This window comes from Mytilus trossulus, chromosome 14 (genome assembly GCF_036588685.1).
Source record: "Mytilus trossulus isolate FHL-02 chromosome 14, PNRI_Mtr1.1.1.hap1, whole genome shotgun sequence".
NCBI lineage: Eukaryota > Metazoa > Mollusca > Bivalvia > Mytilida > Mytilidae > Mytilus > Mytilus trossulus.
In genome coordinates this window covers 55,472,501-55,498,038 of record NC_086386.1, presented here as the reverse complement: position 1 = coordinate 55,498,038, position 25,538 = coordinate 55,472,501, and the positions used below count along the sequence as shown (strand labels likewise).

The following is a 25,538-nucleotide window of genomic DNA, read 5'->3' as shown; positions in this document are numbered from 1 at the left end:
TTGTACATATTTTGGCAAATAACTGCTCTTCCGTAGTTTGATACTGTAAGTGCAAAACTATTTACGAATTGGAAAGCTTCATCATGTAACACTAACTTAAAGTAACTCAACCTCTGAGTAAGTATGCACGACTAGTTCTTTCGAGTCCTGATCGGACTGCAATTGTAGAATGTTCCTATAGAAATTTTGTAAATTGAGTTTGCATTGGGAGCTTTTTTTACTCCATAACAATTTAGGAATATGAGCGACAACCTTTTGTTTTGCTCGCACATTTTTGTAAATATTATTGAATTATATACGACAGTCATGCAAATAAACTCATTATAGATACCTTGACCAAATTTTGAATATACTTATATCCGCAATTTAAAGGGGTTTGATTATAAAGACCTTCAACTGTTTCCGATTGTTTTGGCACGGTATCAAATATTAGGCTTTGATTGTTTCGGGTGAAAATAAATCCAAAAAATCGTATTGGACGCATCTAATTTATAATTCGTTGATTGTATTTTTTAGCTAGCTATAACGCATGTTTATTTTGAATCATGAAAAATGTAATATCTGTTTAAAGAAGAGGCCCATGTTTGGGGGTAACTTGTTTTCCTTTCGTGTAGAAGCCGACAGCCTAGCACATCAGCAAACAAATATTAGGATTTTCATAATCCTTAATTTGCATGTTGACGCACTGTGAATAATGTTAATGCCTGTACAGCAGTAGACGTTCGATGCTCCATGTTTATATTTGGAATTCATGCCATTTCCTGGGGTTTTGTTTTTCTATTGTGGATTTATAAAAAATGACTATCGAGAACATATCTTCAAAGATGAATAACTGCTATTGGTACTAATATTATGCTGCTGGTACAATAGTTACTCGAAAAATGCGTATGATTAGCCGCTGGATATTAAGCAACGTTCACTAAATCATTGCACATCTCATATCTTGAAGTTATATTAGATAAATATGTGTACGCATTTACTGCTTCAAAACAACTACCGATTGATTGTTATAACACTTATGTATAAGCATGTTTACCAGTGTTGTCAGTTAACTGTTCATAAACATTTATAATGTTGTTGAACACTGTCGTTCAAACTCTAGCGTGAAAAAAATCACTTTCGATGACTTTTTTTTACTTGTAATTTAAAACCGTTTGAAATGTATACGAACAAGGATTAATACATCAGAACTATACATGATAGTTTGTTTGTATTTAACCTGTTAAAGTGACTGTTAATTTTATAATATTATGATAAATCCCTTTAAGTACAGCTTAGGGTTACATGATTTGCTGTGTCGATCGTCAGAATCATAGCGTAATCTGCTTTATTGAACTGTGTGTTTAAATAGTGTTTAACCACCTCAGGAACGATAATTCATAAGTTTCTGTCCTTTGGTAAAGTGTTACATAATCATTATTGGCTAACAAGTGTCTTCGTTTTTAAATATATATATTTGTATATTTTAAAACAAACCATTTTGTTCTTTACATGCATTAAATGATCCCCGGTTATGCTAAAGCGTTAAACTGTATTTAGGAAAGCCTGATGGGCAACCCAAGGTTTGACAAAACTGAAATTATTCCTTTGAAAATATTGTGTACGGAAATTTAAGTTGGTTGACTGTTATTACATATCTGTTTCACAAAAAACGATGAATTTGCAATGATCGCCACGTATTCACAATGTGTGCTCTTTATCCCAAGTCTCACCTACCGCAATAGCATGTGTTTGCTTACAACTGCAACATAACGGATAGCACATGTAGCACATGCGGCACATGATCTGCTTATCCTTATGAGGAATTTAAGATACCTACATTTATCGGGTTTGTGTTCATAGAATGATGTTTTTTTTCTATTTATATTGTTTTCGTTTTATGACATGACGTTATCAGAGTTCCTTTGTTATATTTCGTCACTCTCTTTTATCGATAGCATTGTAACAATATTGCAGTCATAAGTTTTTGAAAGCATTCACAAATCTTTGAAAGAATACTATGTTTTGAACATTCTTTCGTTCGGAGGTACCGAAACCTAGTTAGCAATTGCTAAATCGCTGAAATTTCTACGGAAAATATTGTCAATAGTAGCTTTCTATTACCGTTTTTATTTCCTTTCTTATTATACTTTAAACAAAATGATGCATGTATTTGTTTTTAAAAAAACTACAAATAATACATGTCACGCAACATATCGTATGAAAACATTGCACTGATTCATTCACTTCCGTAACGGATTAATACACCCTTTTATGTAGTCGAAGTGTGTAATGTGATTCACATGTGTTACAGTGCATGTTGTAAATACTGTATCACGATACATCATAAACATGTATACTTACATAATATTGAGGTTTGGCTTATTCCTGATATTAAATAGAAATATACTTTCAGGTAAGACGTTTAACTATCTATTTCAATGTGATGTGTAAATCATTTTTACACCGAATTATATATATAAAAATGACTGATTGGTTTCATTTGGGGATATATATTACACTTCAAGCTATTTTCTTATCCTATATTTACATTTAAAAATTATAACACATGTTGCATGGATCAAACTTGCAATAGCAATATTATCTATTTACCTTACGAACAAGGTGAAAACATATGTTGCACTTTACCTCAAACGGAAATACTATGTACAAAGCGACAGTTGACTTTGTTGGCGAATACTAATATAATATATTTTTAAGTTTAAAATGTTTACAGTATATATTCATATTCTCTTAAAATGATTGTTGATTTTGAAGAAACCTGTTGTAATATATGATTTGTAGACACATGGTAACATTGTACAACGTCCCATAAATCAGTAATAAAATTGTGAATGGAAATGGGAAATATGTCAAAGAGACAACTACCCGATCAAAGAGCAGACGACAGCCGAAGGCACCCCATGCGTTTTCAATTCAGCGAAAAACTTCACAAGGGGAAGCGTTCCTAAGCTGCCCCTAAACCTAACAAATGTGGATAAACGAACAAAATGCAGCCGCCCCTTTAACCCAAATAATGCTGATTAACGTACAAAAGAACACGAAAAAAGTATTCCAAATATATTCCTGTAAAATATATGTATGTGTTAAAAAATCTGTATTGAAACTATGCCTTTACATATAACAGATGAATAATAAGGTAGAAATATAAAATGTCGCTTTGATGGATTGATTTTTACTTTACACTGCATCCACTAATTATATATTAATAGATAACTGTATTACGACAAGAGACATTATATCCATCATTTTTTCCAGAATCAGAATTCGATAAAGTTTAAAAATCCGGTCTATTTGTAATGATTTCATTCTATAATTTAAAATGAATAGGAAGTTACAAACTACCTTTAACTTTGTCAACAGGAAGACATAACAAAGCGGTCGTGTTGATATCGATCATGTCTACCTTGAGATGTAATGAATAAACCTATAATAAACTTGTATGTCTCAAGGTAACGTTATAAATCTTACCGTGTTTGTTGCACAACGATAATAAAATATTGCAAATATAGCGTGATTACAAAGAAAATTAAATAGCACATAATAAGCCCTTCTTGCGTGAAAATACAAATAACTTTTTTGCTAATGTGTTACGTTTATTTGCCATGTTGTTTTTCTTTGTTGACATATGTGATGTTTTTATAATGTTTTTCGTTCGAGTGAACGGCTGACCATCAAAACAGCATCTGATACAAAAACAAAATAAGAATACTTTTAGATTCTAGTATTTAGATATTTCAATGATATATTTATTGGCTCTCAATAATGACGATCTCAGAATGTACACTCAAAAGACTTATCACGGATCTTTCATGATATCTATATCATAGTTAGGAAGGTTAATATTATAATTTATGATAAAAGTAAGGATCTTTTCTTACTTATTGTTGATTATCTATTTTAGATGGTGACGTTCCATTGTCACCATCTTATGGTGTTTAAATATATCAACCTGAACGATTCGTTAGTGTATGTAACAACGTATCAGATTTTTGCGACAGAAATCTATGTATTATTGAAAATTCAATCGTACAGTCATTCTTAGCTTTATAATAGACAGGATACCTACTCTGCGACTGAACAAAAACAGGACTGTTACGATCATTCACTTCTTGTCAATTAGGATTTGTTTTACACTTTTTTCAGAATGATCATTTGCCATTCACCCAACATTCATTTCATTTAAAATAACAGGACCTTCAACTGAAACATGGATGTCTTAGTGCCAATATTTATTATAATGTATATTTGGCGATAAGAGCATAATATGCACGTATAGACCAGTGATGATGCGATTAACGTTTTCTTCTTCATGTTTTGTAAGCGATGAGGTGATATATTTCTCTACGAATTTCTTACATTTCTTCAGTTTTGTTATATACATTTTATTTTTCTAGATGCCAGTTGTTCTTTGCCTACAGACCTAAAGAATTCTGCTTGGGAATATAATTACACAAAAGTGTCAGACAATTCAACACAATCAACCATTCTTCGGCTATCAACTACAACGTTACAAAAGTCAATCATCAATTTAAGCGCTGTTGGAACAACAATCAGAGATTGGACTTGTATTAATAGTTTGGCATTGTCGAACACGCATACACTTGTGGTTTTCAAGTAGGATTTGTTTTAATATTTTTCATTAAATATCATAAAGACAGTATTTAAACGACAAAAATAACCAAAAAATAAATGTATTGAACTGATACAAGTTCATTTGACGATCAATAGAGTAAGATGTGTTACACCTACATTGTACCTTGGGGTGATTTTTAACAACACACACTTGGAAGTATACGATAAAATGGTACTGATATTGCATGATCATGTATTTTTGGGCTTTTTTGTCGTAGAATATATCATCAATATGAAATGCATATAGGTACTCAACGGTTATATATTTCTTAACACAAACGTTAATAAAAAAGTAACAAATTGCATTAGTCGGAAACGCTTTTATGGATTTATCTTCATCTGGAAAGTTTCAAACTGATTATGTGAAAAACATGATGTATCAGACATGTAAGAACCGATACAATTTGAGAGCTATACAAAAGCATTAAAATATGATCAACTGCTTTTGTTGTTGATACATTTATAGATTTTATGAATTTATATTTCAGAAGTGACTCAACCTATTCCGATGGACCTCACAATAACTACAGGCTGTATCTTTGTATGAAATTTACAAAAGTGACCCCAGATTTATATTACTTTTACCTTTTGTCAGGTATGTGAATTCGATTATTAATACTTAAAAAAAATAATCTTAAAATCTTTACATTAGTCAGAAAGTGACGATTAACTGCAAAGGTCTGATGCATGTAAATGCTTTGTCATTATACATTTCGTATTTTCTTAAACACAATCATAAACAGCAACACACATTTATGTTCCAATGTGTGAAAACTGTACGGCTAACATTCACCTTCGTATATACATACAGGGATAACACTACATATTACTTTTTTTAAATTAGCCAATAATGTACCATCTACCAAATAACGATTTAAAATATCCTTCCCTCAACGGTATATGGGTATATATCCATGCTGCTACGACGATCAATAACTCCTTATAAAATGTATAAAATAATTAGCGTTAGTCGAATGGTTTTGTTGGGTTTTTTTCTTTTTATTTTTAGGTTACACATTATTGTAACTCTGTACATGATACATGTATATAGAGGAATATCTTGAAAATATGTCTTTCCTCTAGCCACATTGATTTGTTTTTGTTATATACGTCTACAACGAACACCAAACACACTCTTTTGAAAACTAAGGGTTACACAGTGCTCTATAAGGCTGGCACTACTCATTAAATAGTAGATCGTCAATGTTGAATCTGCTAGTTTGCGGTATTTTATATATGTACAGTATTCAGAGTGTTATAAACATTTAACAATGAGGGAGTCAAATTAAGAGAGTCGAGCTATGTTGTCGTTTTCCTCACCTTAAACGACGATAAGGCTATAATCATTATTTCTTTTTATAGATATTTCCACTGTTGTCACACCGAATGAGAGAGTGTTTGTGTCAGAAGAAGGAAACGCTCCAGCTAATGATGCGCCGATGTGTAGTACGTTTTGTAAATACACGGGCTCGCCGAAAATTCGTACTTTAAGAAGACCAGGTAAACTATATCCTAATATATAATTTTTAACATAGTAAAACAGAAAGCATATAATGCAGAAGAGAATGCAAAACTAAAAACAAAAAACAAGAAAAACCGAAAAAGTCGACAAAATCATAGAGTCACATGCTTAACGACCACCATCTCGTTTCACAAGTAAACTGTTTATAAAGCTCACTTTCAGAATCGGCTTTTTACAATAGTTAAATGATAAAAATCAATAATGAAAGATAAAATGAATAAATTCCGCATGTTACACCCCTTTTAGTTTCCCTGAAAATTCGTATCAAAAACTTATTTTCAACGCAGATAAACATATTTCGAATGTTTTCTTCAAATTTACGTATCAACATCGGCTAATTTTAATTCCAAAGTCACAAGAAATATAACTCTAAATGAAAACACAAGAACACTTTGCCCTGATCCCTTTTGCGTACGATGTAGTTATCTGAATAATATGGAACCTTGTTCAAAAGTGCATCTTCTTTTAAGTGGTCACTTTTGATTCTTCCCTAAAATCTCACAATAACAAAAACGTAGTCGATCGCGATCTCATGTTTTCTGGAATTGTACGCATGTAGTTATGGTCACATGACTATATATATTGTTTATATATTAAATTTTTAATTGGTTTTTAAAATCTTTGATATGAGAAAATTTTACAAGTGTAAGAACTACGACATAGGAAAACTTTATAAGTATCAAAAACAATTTTAATGAGTTATGTTTAGTTGTTTTAACTACATTGTATTGATCATCATTGTATAAAGTTGTATACTGTTAGTGTATCAGTATTTATGGTTGGATATTGATTGTTTTATGTATAAATATTATAATTGGTGTATATGTTTTATGGCAATCAATTAGTGACACCCTAATACATAAATTTATATATATAAATATATCATTTCCGCCTATGATAGTAACGGTCAACAATTCGGTTGATTTAGCAATTATAGCGCGCATAGCCATTTTTGTTAATGTTTTTTTCCGTTATAACCAAACAGTAGACAAAGTTGCCAATGTTGCCGTAAACTTAACGTCAGTATTATGAACCCTCTTGTTGGTTTATTCGCCACTAAAACGAATTTGAAACTAGAAAACCATTCAGATAGGTAATGTAGCTGTGATGACTCATATTTGCTTCTTTTATAATTGTTTATTGTTTCAGAAACAAGTGACGAAATTCCTGGTAATGCAGCATTATGTGAACCGTGTAACAGCACATGTGAAGTGGGTGTGTATGCTTTAAACAAATAAGCAAAAGTGCATAACCTAACGAGAACACATGCCCTCAAGTATTAGTGTGCTTTTCAATCAGTATTTTCTTTATTCTTCCAGTATTTAATATGTTATATGTATACTATTAGTATAATATTTATAAAAAGATGAATAACCTCTAATCAGATCAAATTTACCAAGAACATATCCACAGTTTAGATTGATAGTACCGATGTCGTTTCAAATTATTAAATAGGAAAAGCAAGTAATTTTGATGCGAATACTTTAAACTGTACGTTCTCTAATCTCCTTGTTATTAATCCACCGAGGGGAAATTGAAGTCATTTTATTTCATAGCCAATTTAAACACATGAAATTACAAATATGACAGTTGTTATCCATTCGTTTGATGTGTTTGGACTTTTGATTTTGCCTTTTGATTTTGGATTTTCCTTTTGAATTTTCCTCGGAGTTCGGTATTTTTGTGTTTTTACTTTTTACCTTACGTGAGTATCGGTTCAAATGTTCAATGCAAATAATTCAAATTGGGTTATCTCCCGTTTATTGAAACACATATTTGTTTTTGTATAATGACTTTAAGCATAATTCAGAACATGTATGATGCATATATGTAGATGAAATACCTGAATCAAGTTTAGATATCGTCATCAATACCGAAACATTAATTATTAATATGGGGGATATTTCTATTAAGCAATTAAAGTCATCATCAATAACAGAATTGAAACGTTGCATTTATGCAGACGCGCATTTCGTCTACAACAGATTATCAGTGACGCTCGGAAAAAGTTTACAAGGCATATTGACAATGAATAATAGTTATCAAAAATCACCAGGAAGGATTATGGTACGAAGGCGAAGAGTATTGAGAACAAATAAAAGACCTAACAGTGTTGCCAAATACGGCTAAAGTTATTAATTTCTGATGAAGAAAGCCTTAGTTTTTCAAAAATACAAAGTTTTGTCAACAGTTTGTTAGTAATTATGACCGTTTCAATGATAATTCGTGTCAAAGCAGAAGTGCTGACAACTGAGCTAGAGATTCCTCCTGAGAGAAAAAGCTCACCAAAACTACGAGGATGGAAATCTTGTATTTGGAACATACGCGCATTTTGACAACAACAGATTCATCACTGACGGTCAATTAAACAAAGTAAAAGCCCAAAAATAGTACGTAGTTGAAGATCATTGAGGACCACAAATTCCTAAAAGTGTTGCCAAATATGGCGATGGTTATTTATTCTTAATGAAGAAAAGCAGTAGTATTTCAAAAATACAAAGTTGTGTAAACAGTTAACTTTTGATAATTACCATAATAATTAAGAAATGGAAATTAGAAATACGTTATAAGAAAAGACTGTAATATTTTTTCTGTCTATGAAGAAATAACATAAAAATATTGTGCGCAACTGAATAACCCGCGTAGGGGTTATTTCAAAATAGACATAACATTTATATGTTATGTCGGATAGACAGAAAAAAAGTTACAGTATTTTCTTATAATTTATTTCTAATTTCCATTTTTAACCGTAGTAAACCATGCAAAAACGTTGATGACGTCACTGTTTTATGAGAAAAGTATGTCTATGAGCTGATAAACAAAATAACGTCAGCTAATCAGAATACAGTTTACATACAAAATTTAATTATTTAGAAATGCTTTCGGATATAAAGACACAACAACAAGCAGTGGCATTTACCAAGTCGTTTTAAATTAAATCATCATAGATAACAGAATTGAAATAATTGTATTGCGACAGATGCACAATTCATCTGCAAAAGACTCATCAGTGACGATCAGATAAATAAAGGCCAAGTGAAGTACGAAGTTAAAGAGCATTGAGGAACAAATATTCTTAAAATACGACTAAGGAAATCTATTCCTGATGTAGTAAATCTTTAAATTCAGTAAAAGCGTTTATTCGTTGGTATGGCCTTATTGATATCAATGATACATGTAGTTCATGACAACACAAAAGGTCTGGCTATTGTGCTGGTAATACACTTAAGGAATACAACTCCAACAGCAGTTGCATCGACCCGGTAGTTGTAAAACAAAATCCTCATAGATCAATTAGGCTCTAGTCGCTGGATATTCTACATAGTTTGTCTACCGTGATCTCTACCATGTTAACACTACGATAATAATATCGTGTCAGGATACTTCTCCCCTACCCTTGCTAACTGGAAATATCCTTTTTACAGCTCTATCTTGTTTTTCCACATCCGAAAAAAAAATGATCGCCAAAACATAGCTTAAATTGCTGAAAGTGGAATTTAAACACGAAGAGTTATTAAACTAATATTTGTTATTTTATAAAAATTATATAATACATATTCATCAATATATAAAGATTATATTGTAGATTAATATGATTTTATAGATAGATGTGATCCAAACCCATGTCAAAATAATGGAAGTTGTGTGGATTTCAAAGAGAATTATACCTGTACATGTACTGATGGTTGGAAAGGGGAAAACTGTACAAAAGGTGAAATTTTTGCAGTGTCTTGTTCAGAAAATTTAAAACATTAATTTCACTTATGGTGATGGCCATTTTTAAAGTCTATTTTTTTTTTCTGTCATGTACTTATAGACTATGCTTAAAACGATTGAATGACCACGTGATACACACCTCACTAAACTATATAGTTCAAGAAGGGAATTATGTGCGAATGTTATGCAAACATATGAGAGACTCAACTTATTCCAGGTGTTTCAGCTTCTGATTTTGTCATTTTAAAAAGAACTTTCAGTTTTAGATTACTCTACAAATTCCACATTTTTTGTAAACTTACGTTTTAAGAAACAGGAGGCAACAACATTGTGTAAAAAATTAACCGTAATCACGAGTTCAGCAGGTTTGAAAACAAATCTCATAAAAGACACTAGGCTAATAATTTGCTACGCCGATCGTAGAAATAAAGTAGATGGATAGTTCTTAATTAAAATCCATTTATTTATTTAATAATGTATTGTAATGTAGGTTATGTCATGTTTTTTCTTAAGGCTGAAAAAAAGGTATGAGTCGCCGGGCTTTTGTTTTACAATACAGGTTGTGCAAAAATATGACGATTCTGTGTTATAAAAAGAAAGCTACACCATTGAAAAATAGATAATATATAAGTAAATAGACTAATGATATGCTTTCATATGGGGACAAAAACCTATGAAGTCACCGAACTCGTTTTCTTGTTACATTATAAAATACATAAATTCACAACACATTCTATTGTCATAGTAACTTTATCTGAGTCACCTCCCATTAAGAAGTAAATTGATAAATACAACACAACTGTTCGGTTTTTTTTTGTGTGTAAAATACAGCTGTGAGTATAATAATTAAAACACTGAATTTTTTGCTTTAACATGAACAGTTTTAAACATTGAATTACATACTACTACCGAAATTTGCAAATTTCATGAAAGATCTAGATCACTTGCTATATGCTATTTCATAATCAAAAATGGAGGAAGGTACTGCAGCAGCCTTAAAAATAAACAAAAATGTAGAGCAAAAAAGAACTATAGTTCTTAACTTTTTTGCCAGATACTAAAAAGGAAAAAATTATCATGTATAAGTCTTTTGTAGAAAATCATTAGTTTGGTGAACAACTTATAGTTCGTGAACAGTCTAAAAATATATGATACAAGATAATGCATGTCAACAGAACACTATTCTTTTTAAAAGAAATGATAAGTCATGGTTTTACCCAGCTTTCGGTACAGTCTTCACATATGAGAGCTCTTGGATGCGTTCTGTGTGTCCTTGGTGTTTTTTAATTCCATTTGTTATTCTTTATACGGGCTTGTGTTGTTAAGTGAAGCCCTTTATTGTGAGGTTGAGTTTTGCCTTATAATGTGCAGGTGATATAACATAACATTTTCAAATGTAGGACCGGACCTTAAGCTAAGGATCTGTGTAGTTTTGTTTTTAGCGGTTGTCAGTGTTGATCATATCTTTCTTTTGATTTATTGTTTTGAACAGTTATTGATGATTGTTTTCATGTAACAGCCTTTGTATCTATACAATAAAGGTTTCATATTTGTGATGACCGTATATGTGATGTTAAGCTGAAAACAGCTATGTATTTGAATTTTAATGGTCAACTGTCTACTTGGCAATTATTACATATTCTTAATTTCAAATCGTCAAAGTATTCGGTCATAGTGAATCGAAGTTTCCCCTATTCATTACTCAGGATCTTCATAACTGTGACGTTCAATATCACTGAAGAGACATATATCGTCAATGTGTGTACAATTGGTGTATATGTACAGTTTATTTAATCGTGTAAATGTAATTCAGGAATTAATTTTATTTTTGTCCAGAGATGTCATCATTTTTCATTTGATTTTAAATGAGAACTTACGTGGAATTTTTATGAAGAGGTCAATGTATCATGTGTTATTATTTTTCTATTTAATAGATATATTTGAAAATATGTATTTCAGACATAAATGAATGCTTAGACAAAAAGAGAACTGCCATGTGTTCTCAACATTCTGATTGTTTAAACACAGATGGAAGTTATGAATGCAACTGTAAAGTTGGCTATCAGGAAACGAACGGTACCTGCACAGGTATTTTAAATTAGTTCAGCATATGCATACCGAAGCAACGATTTTAAACTATGAATATACAATCAAAGTTCAAACATTCAAAATTAAGGAATAACATCATGAAAAGCAATGCCAAAAAATAAAACCCCAAAATATCAAATAAAAATACATATTATTATCTTACCTCCTTACATATCTAGTAACCGCATGGAGACAGTGTATATTCTATCTACGGTGGGTAGGCGGTCTTTATTTCAATACACAGCTTCTGCGTCCCTTTATAAAAACAACTGTGCTGAAACCTCTTTTTTTAAGTTTCAACAGGCAATGGAATAGGTGATGAACTATAGAAATACATTCATTAAAAACATTTAAAGCTAAAAAGTATTTATTGTTGGTATATGTTTTCGTATAGACTAATGAAAGACGGTTTCTGAACTCTAACGGTAATGAAGACTTGATCACGTAAATAGGCCACTACTAGATACATAAAATATGGTCAGATATTTGTTCTCATTGCACATGGAATTAACTGACCCCATATGGATCGTGTTATGTCACTAGCACATGAAATAACTAATAATACGTACGACCTTAAATATCTTTTACCAACTCTTTATGCAGTTTCATATTTTATTTTTACCTTTTATGATAATTTTTAATATAACTAAATTCTGAAGGGATGTTAAGGCGACTGATATAACTATTCATATTATACCGAGTTAATTGTACTCTAAGAGTATGAATGTTAGAAACATCCATAGAAATAAATATATACTTGAACTAATTGGATCTGATAAATATTTTGGCTGTTATCCACCAAGTATAGGTATAGTCAGGCGTGTAATGTTGTCATTTTTTTCGTAATTAAAGGGCTTGATTGATAAGATTTGGTTTCAATGAAATGCACAAAAAACAAAATATAAACAGTAACACAAGTAAAAAAATATGTTCTTTGTAAATGATCATTTTGATAATGTACAGTGGAGATCACTTCTAACCTCTCATTAAATCTGTCAGAATCTGTCAGGAGAACTGTTCTAGGACAGTACGTAGAACTGTCAGCCTGACACCTTTTAGTCAGTTCTAGGTTAGAACTGTTCTAGCTAGAACTGATTTGGTCAGTTCTACCTAGAACTGATTTGGACAGTTCTACCTAGAACTGATCCTGACAGTTCTACTCTAGAACTGATTTGGACAGTTCTACCTAGAACTGATCCTGACAGTTCTACTCTAGAACAGTTTTAGTCAGTTCTACTTCTAGAACAGTTCTGATTACAAATTCTACGGCTAGAATTGATTTATAAAGTCTACGGCTAGAATTGATTTATAAATTCTACGGCTAGAATTGATTTATAAATTCTACGGCTAGAATTGATTTATAAATTCTACGGCTAGAATTGATTTTTAAATCCGACGGCAAATATTGATTTATAAATTCTACGTCTAGAATTGATTTATATGTTTTAAGAACTCTTTGTCTAAATATAAAGGCTTCGGCAAAATAGCGATTAATATTATAAAGAGTTTTGCTATTTTGCCGGTTTTATTTCAAATTTTTCGTCGGCAAGAGAACATGTTTAACCCCGTCATATTCTGCATGTATGTGACTGTTCCAAGTCTGGAGCCTGTTATTCAGTGATTTTCTTTTGTTGATGTGTTACATAAATTATTTGGTTTTTTTTCATTTTTGAACATAGATTAAGCCGTTAATATTGGGAAAAGGGGGGTGGGGCATTTTTATTTCAATTGTTTTACATTTGTCATTTGGGGAGTCAGGATGGCTCATTTTACATAAAAAAATTATCTGACCTTAATCTTTGTGTAAAATGTCATTCTGGCCCAAACCACCAGGGACGGATCCAGCAGTTTTAAAAGGGGGGGGGTCCAACTAAATGTCCTCATTCAAATGCATTGATCGTCAAAAAGGGGGTCCCCCACCGCTCTGGATCTGCCATTGAGCCACTATCAACTTAAACTGATCATATTTGATTTCATCATATAAATCTATATACATTTAGCTGCAAACTGTAGGAATCCAGTTTATCTTTAGGCAAGGATACCAATTATATTGGAAAACATTAATGATTTAAAATTTTATTTGCACTCAATTTATGATAGTACTAGCATGTCCTCTTTTTATTTAAAATATTGAATTGTAAACAAATGTGATATCTTTTTACAAGTAGTTTTCATACCTTAGACGGACCTGTTATACAAAAATCTTTTGATCGTATCAATCTAAACTGACCTAATTTGCTCTTTCTTCCTGCAAATCTATATAGCTGCACAGTAATTCAGTTATAAATTTAGGTCAAGAGGGACTGTAATATACAAGTTACAGCAATATTGGAAAACAATGACCTCAACATTTTGTTCACATGAATTTAAAGTGCTAGCATGATCTCTTTTTATTCAAAGTATTGAATCGTAAACAAATATCAGTAGTTTTCATACTTCAGACTGAGTCGTGTAATAAAATATTTTGACCGCACCAATCTAAACTGACCTTATTTGCTCTTTCTTTCTACAAATCTGCTTAGTATATAGCTGCACAGTAATTCAGTTATAATTTTAGGTCAAGAGGGACTATAATATACAAGTTACAGCAATATTGGAAAACAATGACCTCAAAATTTTGTTCGCATGAATTTATAGTGCCAGCATATCCTCTTTTTATTCAAAGTATTGATTCGTAAACAAATATCAGTAGTTTTCATACTTCAGACTGAGTCGTGTAATAAATTGTTTGACCGCATCAACCAAAAATTACCATATTTTCTTTTTTTTAATGCAAGTCTATATAGTTGGACAGTACATCAGTTTTAATTTTAGGTCCAGAGGGATTGTAGTTTATAAATAACTGCAATATATTGGAAATCAACAACCACAAAAAAAAATTCGCATTGATTGAGAGTGCCATCATTTCCTACTTTTATTCAAAATATCGCATCAGAAACAAACATCAGCTAGTTTTCATAGCTCAGACTGACTCATGGAACAAAAATATGTGTCTGGGCAACAACAACCCAACCATAGAGCAGACAACAACCGATCACGTTGGATTGTATAATTCAAATGACAGCGTGTCCTCTTTTTATTCAAAATATTGAATTGTTAACAAATTTCAGAAGTTTCGATATATCAGACTGAGTCGTTTTAATAACAAAATTATTTGACCGCATCAACCAAAACTGAACATATGGGACCTTTTATAGCTTGTTGTTTGGTGTGAGCCAAGGCTCAGTGTTGAAGGGCGTACATTGACCTATAATGGTTTACTTATTTTTAAATTGTTATTTGGATGGAGAGTTTTCTCATTGGCACTCACACCACATCTTCATGATCTTCCTATATCTATATATTCTTTATCATGTAAATATATATGGCTTCATTGTAAACCAATAATATTTCTAAGTCAGGACAGATATTGAATGATAAAGAGGACACCAAATTTCATCCACATCATTTTAGAGCGCCATTATTTCCTCTCTGTATCGATAATATTACTATTTAAGGAATGACTGTAATATTTTTTCTGTCTATGAAGAAATAACATAAAAAATTTGGTGCACACTGATAAATGTGCGTAGCGGGTTTTTAAACAGTGTGCACCACATTTTTTACGTTATTTCGAATAGACAGAAAAAATATTACAGTCATTTCTTATAATTTAATTCTAAATTTCATTTTAACAAAATGTTTTAACCTTGGCGAACCATAAAAAAACGTTGATGATGTTACTTTCACATGACTAACTTATGTCTATGGGTGTTGAGAACAAAATAACGTCAGAAGACCCGTTACATCCAAACTTATATTATTAAATATTGAACCAACACAAAAGTGACTTTTTAAGTCAGTATAGTTCATGATGTTTTTTTTAAACAAAACTATTTAACGGCATAATCCAACACTCACATGACTGATTCATATACTTTATTTTAAAATGAAAAGTACATGTATGAGAAGTTCTCTTCTTGGAATAGTATACTGACTATACTGTTAATATATAATTTGAAGAAGGACAATGATTGGTTTTGTTTGTAGCCTAACGTCCAGTGGCAAATATTTCATTTATGTTCAGATCGAGTATATTTTTCAGACTTTCAGGACTCCCAGATATTATTCATAATCGTTATGGATAAGTTTGGCAACGAGCTAATGCAAATGTACATACACAATGACATGTAGTTTTTTTTACGTTTAACAACACTGATTTCATTAATCCCATAATCCATCCACTGTACAATTTTCGTTTGAACATTTGTCAAAACAGAATCCTAAATCATGAATGTAAATCCAAGGCAAACAAGGTAAATTAAGATTAAATTTCCATGAATTAAATGCCGAGTCATATTTATGAAGAGACTGTTAAAAACGGGGAACGAAGAAACGTAAATAATGATGTTTCATTTGCAATCTTATAAAAATATTTCTCCGATGAGTTGGATAACCTCCTATCCACTTCGATATTTGTACATGTAAATTTTGATCAGTAAAAATATAGAAAAATCCGGTATTATATATAGTAAAGTAATTGGAACTGATTCTTTCTTCTAAATTCTAAAGTGCCCTTCCTGCAGTGACGTCATTTAGAACTGTTCTTCAGTCCTGACTGATTTGGTCAGTTCTGCTGACAGTTCCACAGTTAGAACTGATTTGGTCAGTTCTACCTAGAACAGTTTTAGACAGTTCTACCCTAGAACTGATCCTGACAGTTCTACCTAGAACTGATTTAGTCAGTTCTACCTAGAACTGATCCTGACAGTTCTACCTAGAACAGTTCTAGGGTAGAACTGTTCTAGCTAGAACTGTTCTAGGACAGGTTAGAACAGTTCTATGACAGATTATTCTGACAGTTCTAATGAGAGGTTAGAACTGATCTCCACTGTAGCTTTGATCAATAAGTATTAGGTTTTTCTCAATTTAATTGAATTTCAGAAAAGACCATCAAATGATTGAATAGTATGTAATCAATCAGACGTTTGAATCAGTTTCAATATATTTCAAACATAATGTTTTCCTATACAGAAGACCTAGACTTCACAAAAATGTCTGCATAAATTAGACAAAATATTATTTGATCTATGTATTAAACAAATGGTTTTCCAGCTCTCTGTATATTCATGTTTTTTTAACCTTTAAGATGAATGAATAATCGAAAGTAGTTTTAGAACAAATATTTCCTAAAACGTATACCATTTCTGTTGATTGAAAAACAAAATTCAACAGGTTATGTTTATTTTTATCACAATGAATCTAGTTTTATAAATCCAGGCGGACTTTCTCTCCAAATTCCGTCCAATAAGACTAAGTAAAACACAAAAATGCACGTAAAATTCTAATTGTAAAGAACTTTGTTTTTTTTTAGAAATGATTCTCTTTTTGTGAAATTTTTGTTCCGTGTTTTTGATTTGTTTTTTAAATGTTTATAAATAATATCTACCAAACTGTAGTAAATCTAAAGACTTATAAAATTGTATTTTGTTTCCAAGAAAGTACTAAATAGCCCCCCACCTAACAAAAACAAAAAAACAAACATGTTGCATATACTAAAAACAATTTGTCATTCCTACTTGTAGTTAAAATATTCAGGAATGTGTGTGAATCTTATTTTAATTGTTTGGAATAAGGACATGATCAAAATAGTATCCAAACACAACATTAAAATATAAAAGCAAGTCCAAATCCTTAACCCATTTTATCCAGGTATCTAATGACCATACATTGTATAAAACTTATGTTTTGCTAAAATCCGCATACTTTTATTCCCTGTTGAGTTTCATTATTGAAGTTGTTCAGATCGCTCTAGTTTATTATAGCATACCGGTTTTTGTATATTTATATGTCTGTATCTGTATTTCAGAAGTTAAAATGTCCACGGAAGATAAAACCAGTAATTGTAAGTCTATGGTAGTCAATAAATTCGATATTCTACTTATCAACCTACATTTGTACCTTTGAACTGTTATTAAATAGTTGCGAAATAGATTTAGATGGTTTATTGAAAACAAATTAACTGATTACAAGGTAAAAAAACAAAAATACCAAATTCCGAGGAAAATTTTAAACAGAATGTCCCTAAGCAAATGGCAAAATCAAACGTTAAAACACATTAAACTATTTCAAAACCACTGTAATATGCATGACTTGGTATATGCATTTTGATATTCAGAAACTTGTGAATTAAAGCTTATTTTGAGCTAGCTAGTATCTTGTATAATGGTATGTTACTTACCTATTTGATTACAACAACATGAAGACGTTTCTTTTTCTAAATGAAGGGATAATAATTAGGATATGTTACAAGTATAAGTGTTTTGAACGGCTATAGGGTACATTTGTAAAACAAAAGCTTTCCATTAAATAACTGGCATTATACATGTTATACAATTGTATCTCGGCGTCACCAGTAAGTCTTGTGTGGGCAAAATGCACTTCTGGCGTATTAAATTTTAAACCTGTTGCTTTTTGTTAGCTATTATTCGTGTGCTTCTTTGTCAATTGTGTTCTCCTATTTATTTGTATTGTAGTCCTGTAATGTTGTGTTGTCATTTTAATGTTATATTTCACATGGCCATAAAAGAGGGAGGTTTGGTTTGCCACAAAACAAGGTTCAATCCACCATTTTTTTTTTAAATGTCCTGTACCAAGTCAGGAATATGGTCATTGTTATATTATAGTTCGTTTCTGTGTGTGTTACATTTTAACGTTGTGTTTCATTTGTGTCGTTTGTTTCCTCTTATATTTGAGTGTGAATTCACATTATCATAAGACGTGTCACGGTACTTTTCTATCCCAAATTCATGTATTTATTTTTGATGTTATATTTGTTATTCACATCGGATTTTGTCTAATGCTTAGTTCGTTTCTGTGTGTGTTACATTTAAATGTTGTGTCGTCATTTTCTTGTATTTAATGCGTTTCCCTCGGTTTTGGTTTTTGACCCGGATTTGTTTTTGTCTATCGATTTATGAGTTTTGAACATCGGTATACTAGTATGAAGTTAATAAGCCCTTGCAGTTTGCATAATCATTATACACGGAATAGACTTAATTAGTGTCATACATTAAAAACAATACACTTTAGGTGTACCAAATGGAGTAGTGTTTTTTATCAAGAGGACCCTAGCATAACGAGAGGATACACCTTCACCTTTAGTATACTCATATTAATATTAATTCAAATAAACTAAAAATAAATCTTAATTTGTACCCTTACACGACTGTCCAGGGTATGGCGAGGGGTCGCACCTTCTGACATGATTAACTGCATCACATTTTATGTGTCATAACCCTGTAATTGGATGGCCGTAATTTCTTTATGCTTGTGTTATTTATTTTTTGTAATGTTTTTTACTGGATGTTTTTTGCCTTGCGCCATTACGCCAATGCCACATGTTTGGAAGTTGTTTGGTATGCTTAATTTTTAAAACTGTTGTCCCGTTAGTTTTCTCAATTGAAATATTTCACATTTTGGAGTTTTGAATGCCGTACGGTTTTCTACTATTGCTTACGTTCACTTCATAAATATGTTGATAATACTATCGTTTTCCAATCAACTGATTTCTTTTATATATTTTTTCAAAACATTAAATTCATAAAAACTTAGAACCTAAAAAAAAAAGTTTGCACTAGAAACGCTGTTGTTTTTAAAAAGTGAAATAATGTATTAGTTACAACAATGCTCTTCAACTTTGTACTTGTTTGGTTTTATAAATATTTTGATATGAGCGTCACTGGTGAGTCTTATGTAGACGAACCGCACGTCTGGCGTAATAAATTATAATCCTTGTACCTTTGATAACTATTTACACCACTGGGTCGATGCCACTGCTGGAGGACGTTTCGTCCCCGAGGGTATCACCAGCCCAGTAGTCAACATTTCGTAGTCTTATCAGACGAAACGCGCGTCTGGCGTACTAAATTATAATCCTGGTACCTTTGATAACTATTTACAAACGTATGGAGAGATTGGTAGCACTTTCTCTGAGCCAATGTTTTACTTAAATATAGACGATATATATCTATATAATAAATGATTCACCAAGTCCAAAATACACTAGAAAACACCTCTTGCTAAACAATCTGTAGATTTGACATACTATTCTCAAAACAAAACCTGCAGCCACAGTCAGAGTCAGTAATGAGCGAATTGCATGATTAAAATGCATATGTGTACCTTCATTTTAGAGTACAAAATAAATAAGATGTGGTATGAGTGCTAATGTGACAATTTTCCATCCAAGTCTTACTTTTTACAAAGATATAAGTTATAAGTCAAAGTACGGCTTTCAACATGGAGCCGTGACTCGTACCGAACAGCAAGCTTTAAAAGGCCACATAACTACTAGACTAGTCAAGTACAATTCATATAGTCAAACCAACGTTCTCATCTATATATAAATAAACGAGAAGTGAAACACAGCTATGAACCACACCAACAAACGGCCACTTCTTAACAACAGGTTCCTGACTACGAATAGGTGCATATCAGTATGAGGAAAACCATCTAAAAATCGACGCATTTATGCAAATACAAAGTATATAACAATGATACAATGGTCCTATACATATGTCTGATTGTATTACATAACTATCATTGCAAAATCAGTCAATATAATTTATATTTCTTTCATTTTACAGTTGTAGTGGTAACTATAATAGTAGTATGTGTTTGTATAGTGGTAGGACTCATTCTTGCTTACTTCTGGAAAAGAAGATATTACAGGTAAATTTTGAAACGCGTACACTTCTTTCAAAAGACCAATGTATGCGTGTGGAGTATCACATCTGTATGTAACTGTCCACGTGTTTGTATGTGTCCAACTTAATATACACTATATACACAAGGTAATGTGACACATGTACAATGTATGCTTAGTGAGTTTGATGGTGATAACACAAAATAAAATAATGATTAAGAATTATAGACTTAAATTGGAATTTTATACAAAATTCTAAAATACAACTAATATTGCATATGAACGTAGAAAAGGGCAGAATACTAAAATATGGAGTAGGTCTACTAGCAGGAAATATATCAAATGAAAACATATGAAAACATTACCAGAACACAACCGGAAAATATATGTATGTCATGTATTCCGATTCAAATATTCCACGTCGTCAGAAAAAATAGAAAGAATATATCAATATACCAAATAAAAACATGACACTATGCTATAAAAAAAAAACAACAGATAACATTTAACAAAATGAAACACAGAAATGAAACTCCTCCTATGATATCGGAGAAAGTGCTCCGAAAAGGGTAAACATTATATTCAGGTGATTTTCAATAAAATGTATTTCAAGTATCGATTTTTTTTTAACGCATTGAAGCAACATTCATGTTTATTTCAGACAATCGGCATTTGGAGTAAATAGCAACACTAATTTTGATGGTCATAAAAACTGTGAAAATGAACTCACGGAAGTAGAAGAAAATCTTGTTGTTAAGACGTAGAATAATGAAATTTCAAATTCAAGTGGTCAAGACATTGATAACATCTCTGTTGAAAAAGAAACCATAAATAACCAGCATGAGTGTAACTGCGAAACAGCTAAGACCAACTATATAAAGTTGACAGACAGTCTACAGAGAAAGACACAGTAAACAAAAGTGCATAAAACTTATATATTGTATTTGTGCGTCTGTAAATATATATACGACTGTAAAATTATTCTTAGCAATGGAGCAATAGAAAATAAAACATAGTTATAAAGAATATTTTCGGGAAAACGTCATTGTTTCAGAAAGCAGACGACAAAATATGTCCTTACCTACATTTTAAATTTAAATTTATTGATTGGAACATTTTTTTAAATGTCCTTCCTTTGTTGACAAGATGATACGCGATCCACAGGTTAAATCTTGTATGATAATAACTTTTGGACGACTCCCGTTCGACACTAAATGCCTATTAAATGTATTACACCCTTTTGACTGTGTGAAATTTACAGCTGCACAACCTAGTCCTAGCGGAATGAGGACTATATATTTTACTGCTAACTTCCACGACACTACGCTTCCGAATGCTTCAACATGTTAAAAACTGTGTATGAGCCTTTGTTTTCTCAATTGTTTATCATGTACTAGAACACTATTGTGTAGATTGTTATGATTTTGTAATTATTATGTTTATTTATGTTGGCCTAATTTGTGTTGTATGGCCTGATAGTTGTTTACCAAATAATCTTATAACTGTGCAGTTTAGGAATCACTGGAACAATCACAGAATGATTGGAACTTTCTAGAATGATCCTTATAAAAGATGCGTAATTTAAACTTCTACGTTATTCCAGAAACTTCCGTTGTAACTTTCCAGGATTTTCCACAATGTTCCATTATAGAGTGTTCTAGAATTTTCCATGACAACACTATATATACAGACACTAAAGTTAAACTCTCATAATATAAAACTTGGACATAGACATTGATAGACATAAGTATTTACAGCATTTGGATTGACACTTTTATTCTACAAACAACATCATACTGGATTGTGACCTTAGTATAGTGAACATAATATTCAGATTGGATTCCGAAAGATTTCCGGATACAGATAAAGATAAAAGATTGGACTCATATTTGACAGTTAAGTTGACAGTAATATTTGTGTAATACCTTTTGTAAACTTTTGTATAATAAATCTTGTTGAATTTTACTATTGATTTGTGTCTTTTGTTGGCTACAATTTAAAGGCGATTTCTGGCCGTAACAAGATACATACATTTTCATTGATGTACCATAATGATTGTATTCAAAATATAGCGTATTATCAACTTTTTTAATAAAACTAGATACAACATCAAATGACATTTTGTAAATTAAGTGTTTTGACATGCCTATATTTTCTTATTATTTCATTTTCTCCGTGATATACCTTGCATTAAGAAAGGCGAATTACAAAATAGCAATTAAATCCAAAATCTAAAACCGAAGTAGATAGTCACAGTAAGTTAACTTTCTTTTTAACATCAAAGCCATTTAATTCACAAATGCATATAAAAAAAGATACATATAAGTTTTACACTTTGCATTACACAATGATTTATTACATTGCATATTTTACTTCAAAAATGTTCAAATAAAAATTTTGTTATTTCAAACATTTTTATCATGACATTTAACATGTTTAATTTTGTATTCGGTTTGTTATTCCAAGAAGATTGCAAACTGTGCAAAAGGTGAATGTAAAACAAAGAAATACATAGTTTAGGCCTTTTTGATAAAAAAAAATTGTTTTAAAATGTGACAAACACGTGACTGAAATTTGATAGCCTTAACCTGACTACAAAATAATCAGATCTTTTGATCAAAAGTAATTTAAGTATCTCCTTAATATGCTTTTAACATACATTTATTTTAATGGTGTTGTTTTTATAACTTGACTATTAATAAGAAATACTATCAAATCCTATTAAACTGTGAACCCCTCAGATATTGAAATTAAAACCAGTCAGTTCATGTACATAACAATTTTAAATGAAAAAAGTGATACTATCAAATAAAAAAGAAGATACTTTATTAACGTTTAAAACCCTGATTTATTGTTATGTCATGTTAAACTAAATAAAATTGTATAATAGATTGAAACCAGTAAAAGTCTCATATTGAAAATTTACTTGTGATCGCATTTGTGCATTTAAAAAAAACCTCTTGCATTATGTTTAGTGTACATGTACTAGTTCTAACAAATTAAAGCAATTCATAACCATTTTTATATAAATAAAGGCAACATTAGTATACCGCTGTTCAAAACTCATAAATCCATGGACAAAAAACAATATCGGGATAAGGCCGTTAGTTTTCTCGTTGAATCGTTTTGTTTCTCTATCATACAATTTTCGTATTACATGTATTTAAACGACATTTCACGTTGAATTGATAAAAAAATTACTGCATACATTCCGCATCCGGATCAGCTTGATGATTATGTCGCATGATAATTTTTAAAATATTCTTACTGGACTGTCTGTCCGTCTGTTATCACACTTGTTAACACGGTCGAGACTTTTTAAACGATCTAAACCTTACCCGATGTACATATTCAATTTTGGGAGGGGTAAAAAGCATATTGATTTCAAAGTCGAAGGCAAAGATTAAAATACCTTGTTAAAGTTGGTGTATTTCCTTCTTGATTAAGGGGAGACGTATCAACATTTACATTGTAAGCAGGATATACCTGCTGATGGAATTTATAATTCCACATACTAGTAGCTATAGAGCTTTTTCATTGTAAATTCTTTTTGGATAGTGCTAAGCAGGGGTTGGGAGTCCAATGACTTATTTTTTTCCCTCATTTAACTATATGATCGTCCTCACGAACTGATTTTCCATTATAATTGCCCGTGTTCCGAAAAAAACAACAGACGTTGTCTTTTCTTTTTTATCGTAGAGCCATTTCCCTTTTCTCGAATATTTTTTTTATCAAATCAAATTAGACAAAAACCCTCGCATGTTTTGTGCGTATGAACCAAGTCCTGAAAATGTTGATGCTGTGAACATGGTTAACGGCCTTCACACAATTGAAATTATGCTTCGCCTTCATATTTGATTTCTTTTTGTCGCTCAGAGATCACTGTTTTTCTGTTGTTTTTTATCTGTTTTTTTCTTCTGTTTTTTTTTCACCGTACAGAAAATGAGTTGATCTTTGTTTTTTCCTTCTAAATTTAATAATCCATGCCATTGTACTCTGTTGGAAAGTTATAACATTTCAATCAAATATATTCCAGGCATTACATCTCTTAGTGATGCATAGTATTTTTTTAATTTTTATTCTTGAGACGACCCCTACCATCTTTCCTGTAGTAGTCGTGCTCAACTGTAGGTGTAGACACTTGTTGAAAAGGTCTTTAATAGTTGGCATGTCATTCAAAAACAAAGTTGAGTAGTGATAAAGGTTTTGCAATGTACGCGCTGGACGAAAAAAAGTGTCAAATATTCAGCATATTTATACTCTGGTAAACTCCAAGAAAATGGACATATAAATGCTACTTCTTGTCTTTCAATACAAAAATGTTGGCTATCGGGTTGGAGATATCATAAACAAGGTTTGAAAAGAGTATACATCATTAAATACAAACATGTTTATGTGGCTAGCGTTGCCATAAATACTTTGCTATGGTCATCCAAATCTTAATTGGGTTAGCATACAAGTAGTAAAATTACTAGCATGTCAATTATGAAGCCTAATATTTTAGTTTTATTTATAAATATGGAGTTTTTTTTTAAATAAATGGGTTTTTTTCATGAAAGAGGAATGACAAAGTAATGTCTTCAAAATCAGTAAATAATGTGTAGTGTAATTAATATGAATGTTAACTTCTCCTTAAAATGTATATTTGTGAACTTTATCTATGTTTACAATATGTTATACGTCAATAGATTGTTCTCAGACTGGTTAAATTGATAGACATATATAGGACGATCCTATTTTTAAAAATTCACACCGCTTAAGATTAAAAACGCTTTTCCAAATACATTAATTATAAAAGAAAAACACATTTCAATATACTTTTTCTATCAATGAATTTAACCTTTTAATTACACGTCCGGTTTACTATTCTTTCGAAAAAATATTCTATGT

At 31.2% G+C, this 25,538-nt stretch overlaps 1 protein-coding gene across 2 annotated transcripts in view; it reads left to right on the top strand.

The window, feature by feature from the left end:
- LOC134696285 (protein HEG homolog 1-like) overlaps positions 1-22,762 on the top strand; it is a 171,471-nt gene extending 148,709 nt beyond the window's left edge. Inside the window, exons 1-10 of one of the 2 annotated variants that reach the window (XM_063557987.1) lie at positions 2,251-2,395; positions 4,398-4,617; positions 5,124-5,230; positions 5,998-6,135; positions 7,307-7,372; positions 9,762-9,869; positions 11,834-11,962; positions 17,811-17,846; positions 20,590-20,674; positions 21,310-22,762. In XM_063557987.1, the coding sequence (XP_063414057.1) occupies positions 2,332-2,395; positions 4,398-4,617; positions 5,124-5,230; positions 5,998-6,135; positions 7,307-7,372; positions 9,762-9,869; positions 11,834-11,962; positions 17,811-17,846; positions 20,590-20,674; positions 21,310-21,412 (1,056 nt within the window). In that variant the 5' untranslated portion in view covers positions 2,251-2,331 and the 3' untranslated portion in view covers positions 21,413-22,762. Of the gene's footprint in view, positions 1-2,250; positions 2,396-4,397; positions 4,618-5,123; positions 5,231-5,997; positions 6,136-7,306; positions 7,373-9,761; positions 9,870-11,833; positions 11,963-17,810; positions 17,847-20,589; positions 20,675-21,309 lie in introns of those variants that run through there. The other variant, XM_063557986.1, reaches the window with a different exon arrangement.
- The last annotated feature ends 2,776 nt before the right edge of the window (positions 22,763-25,538 follow it).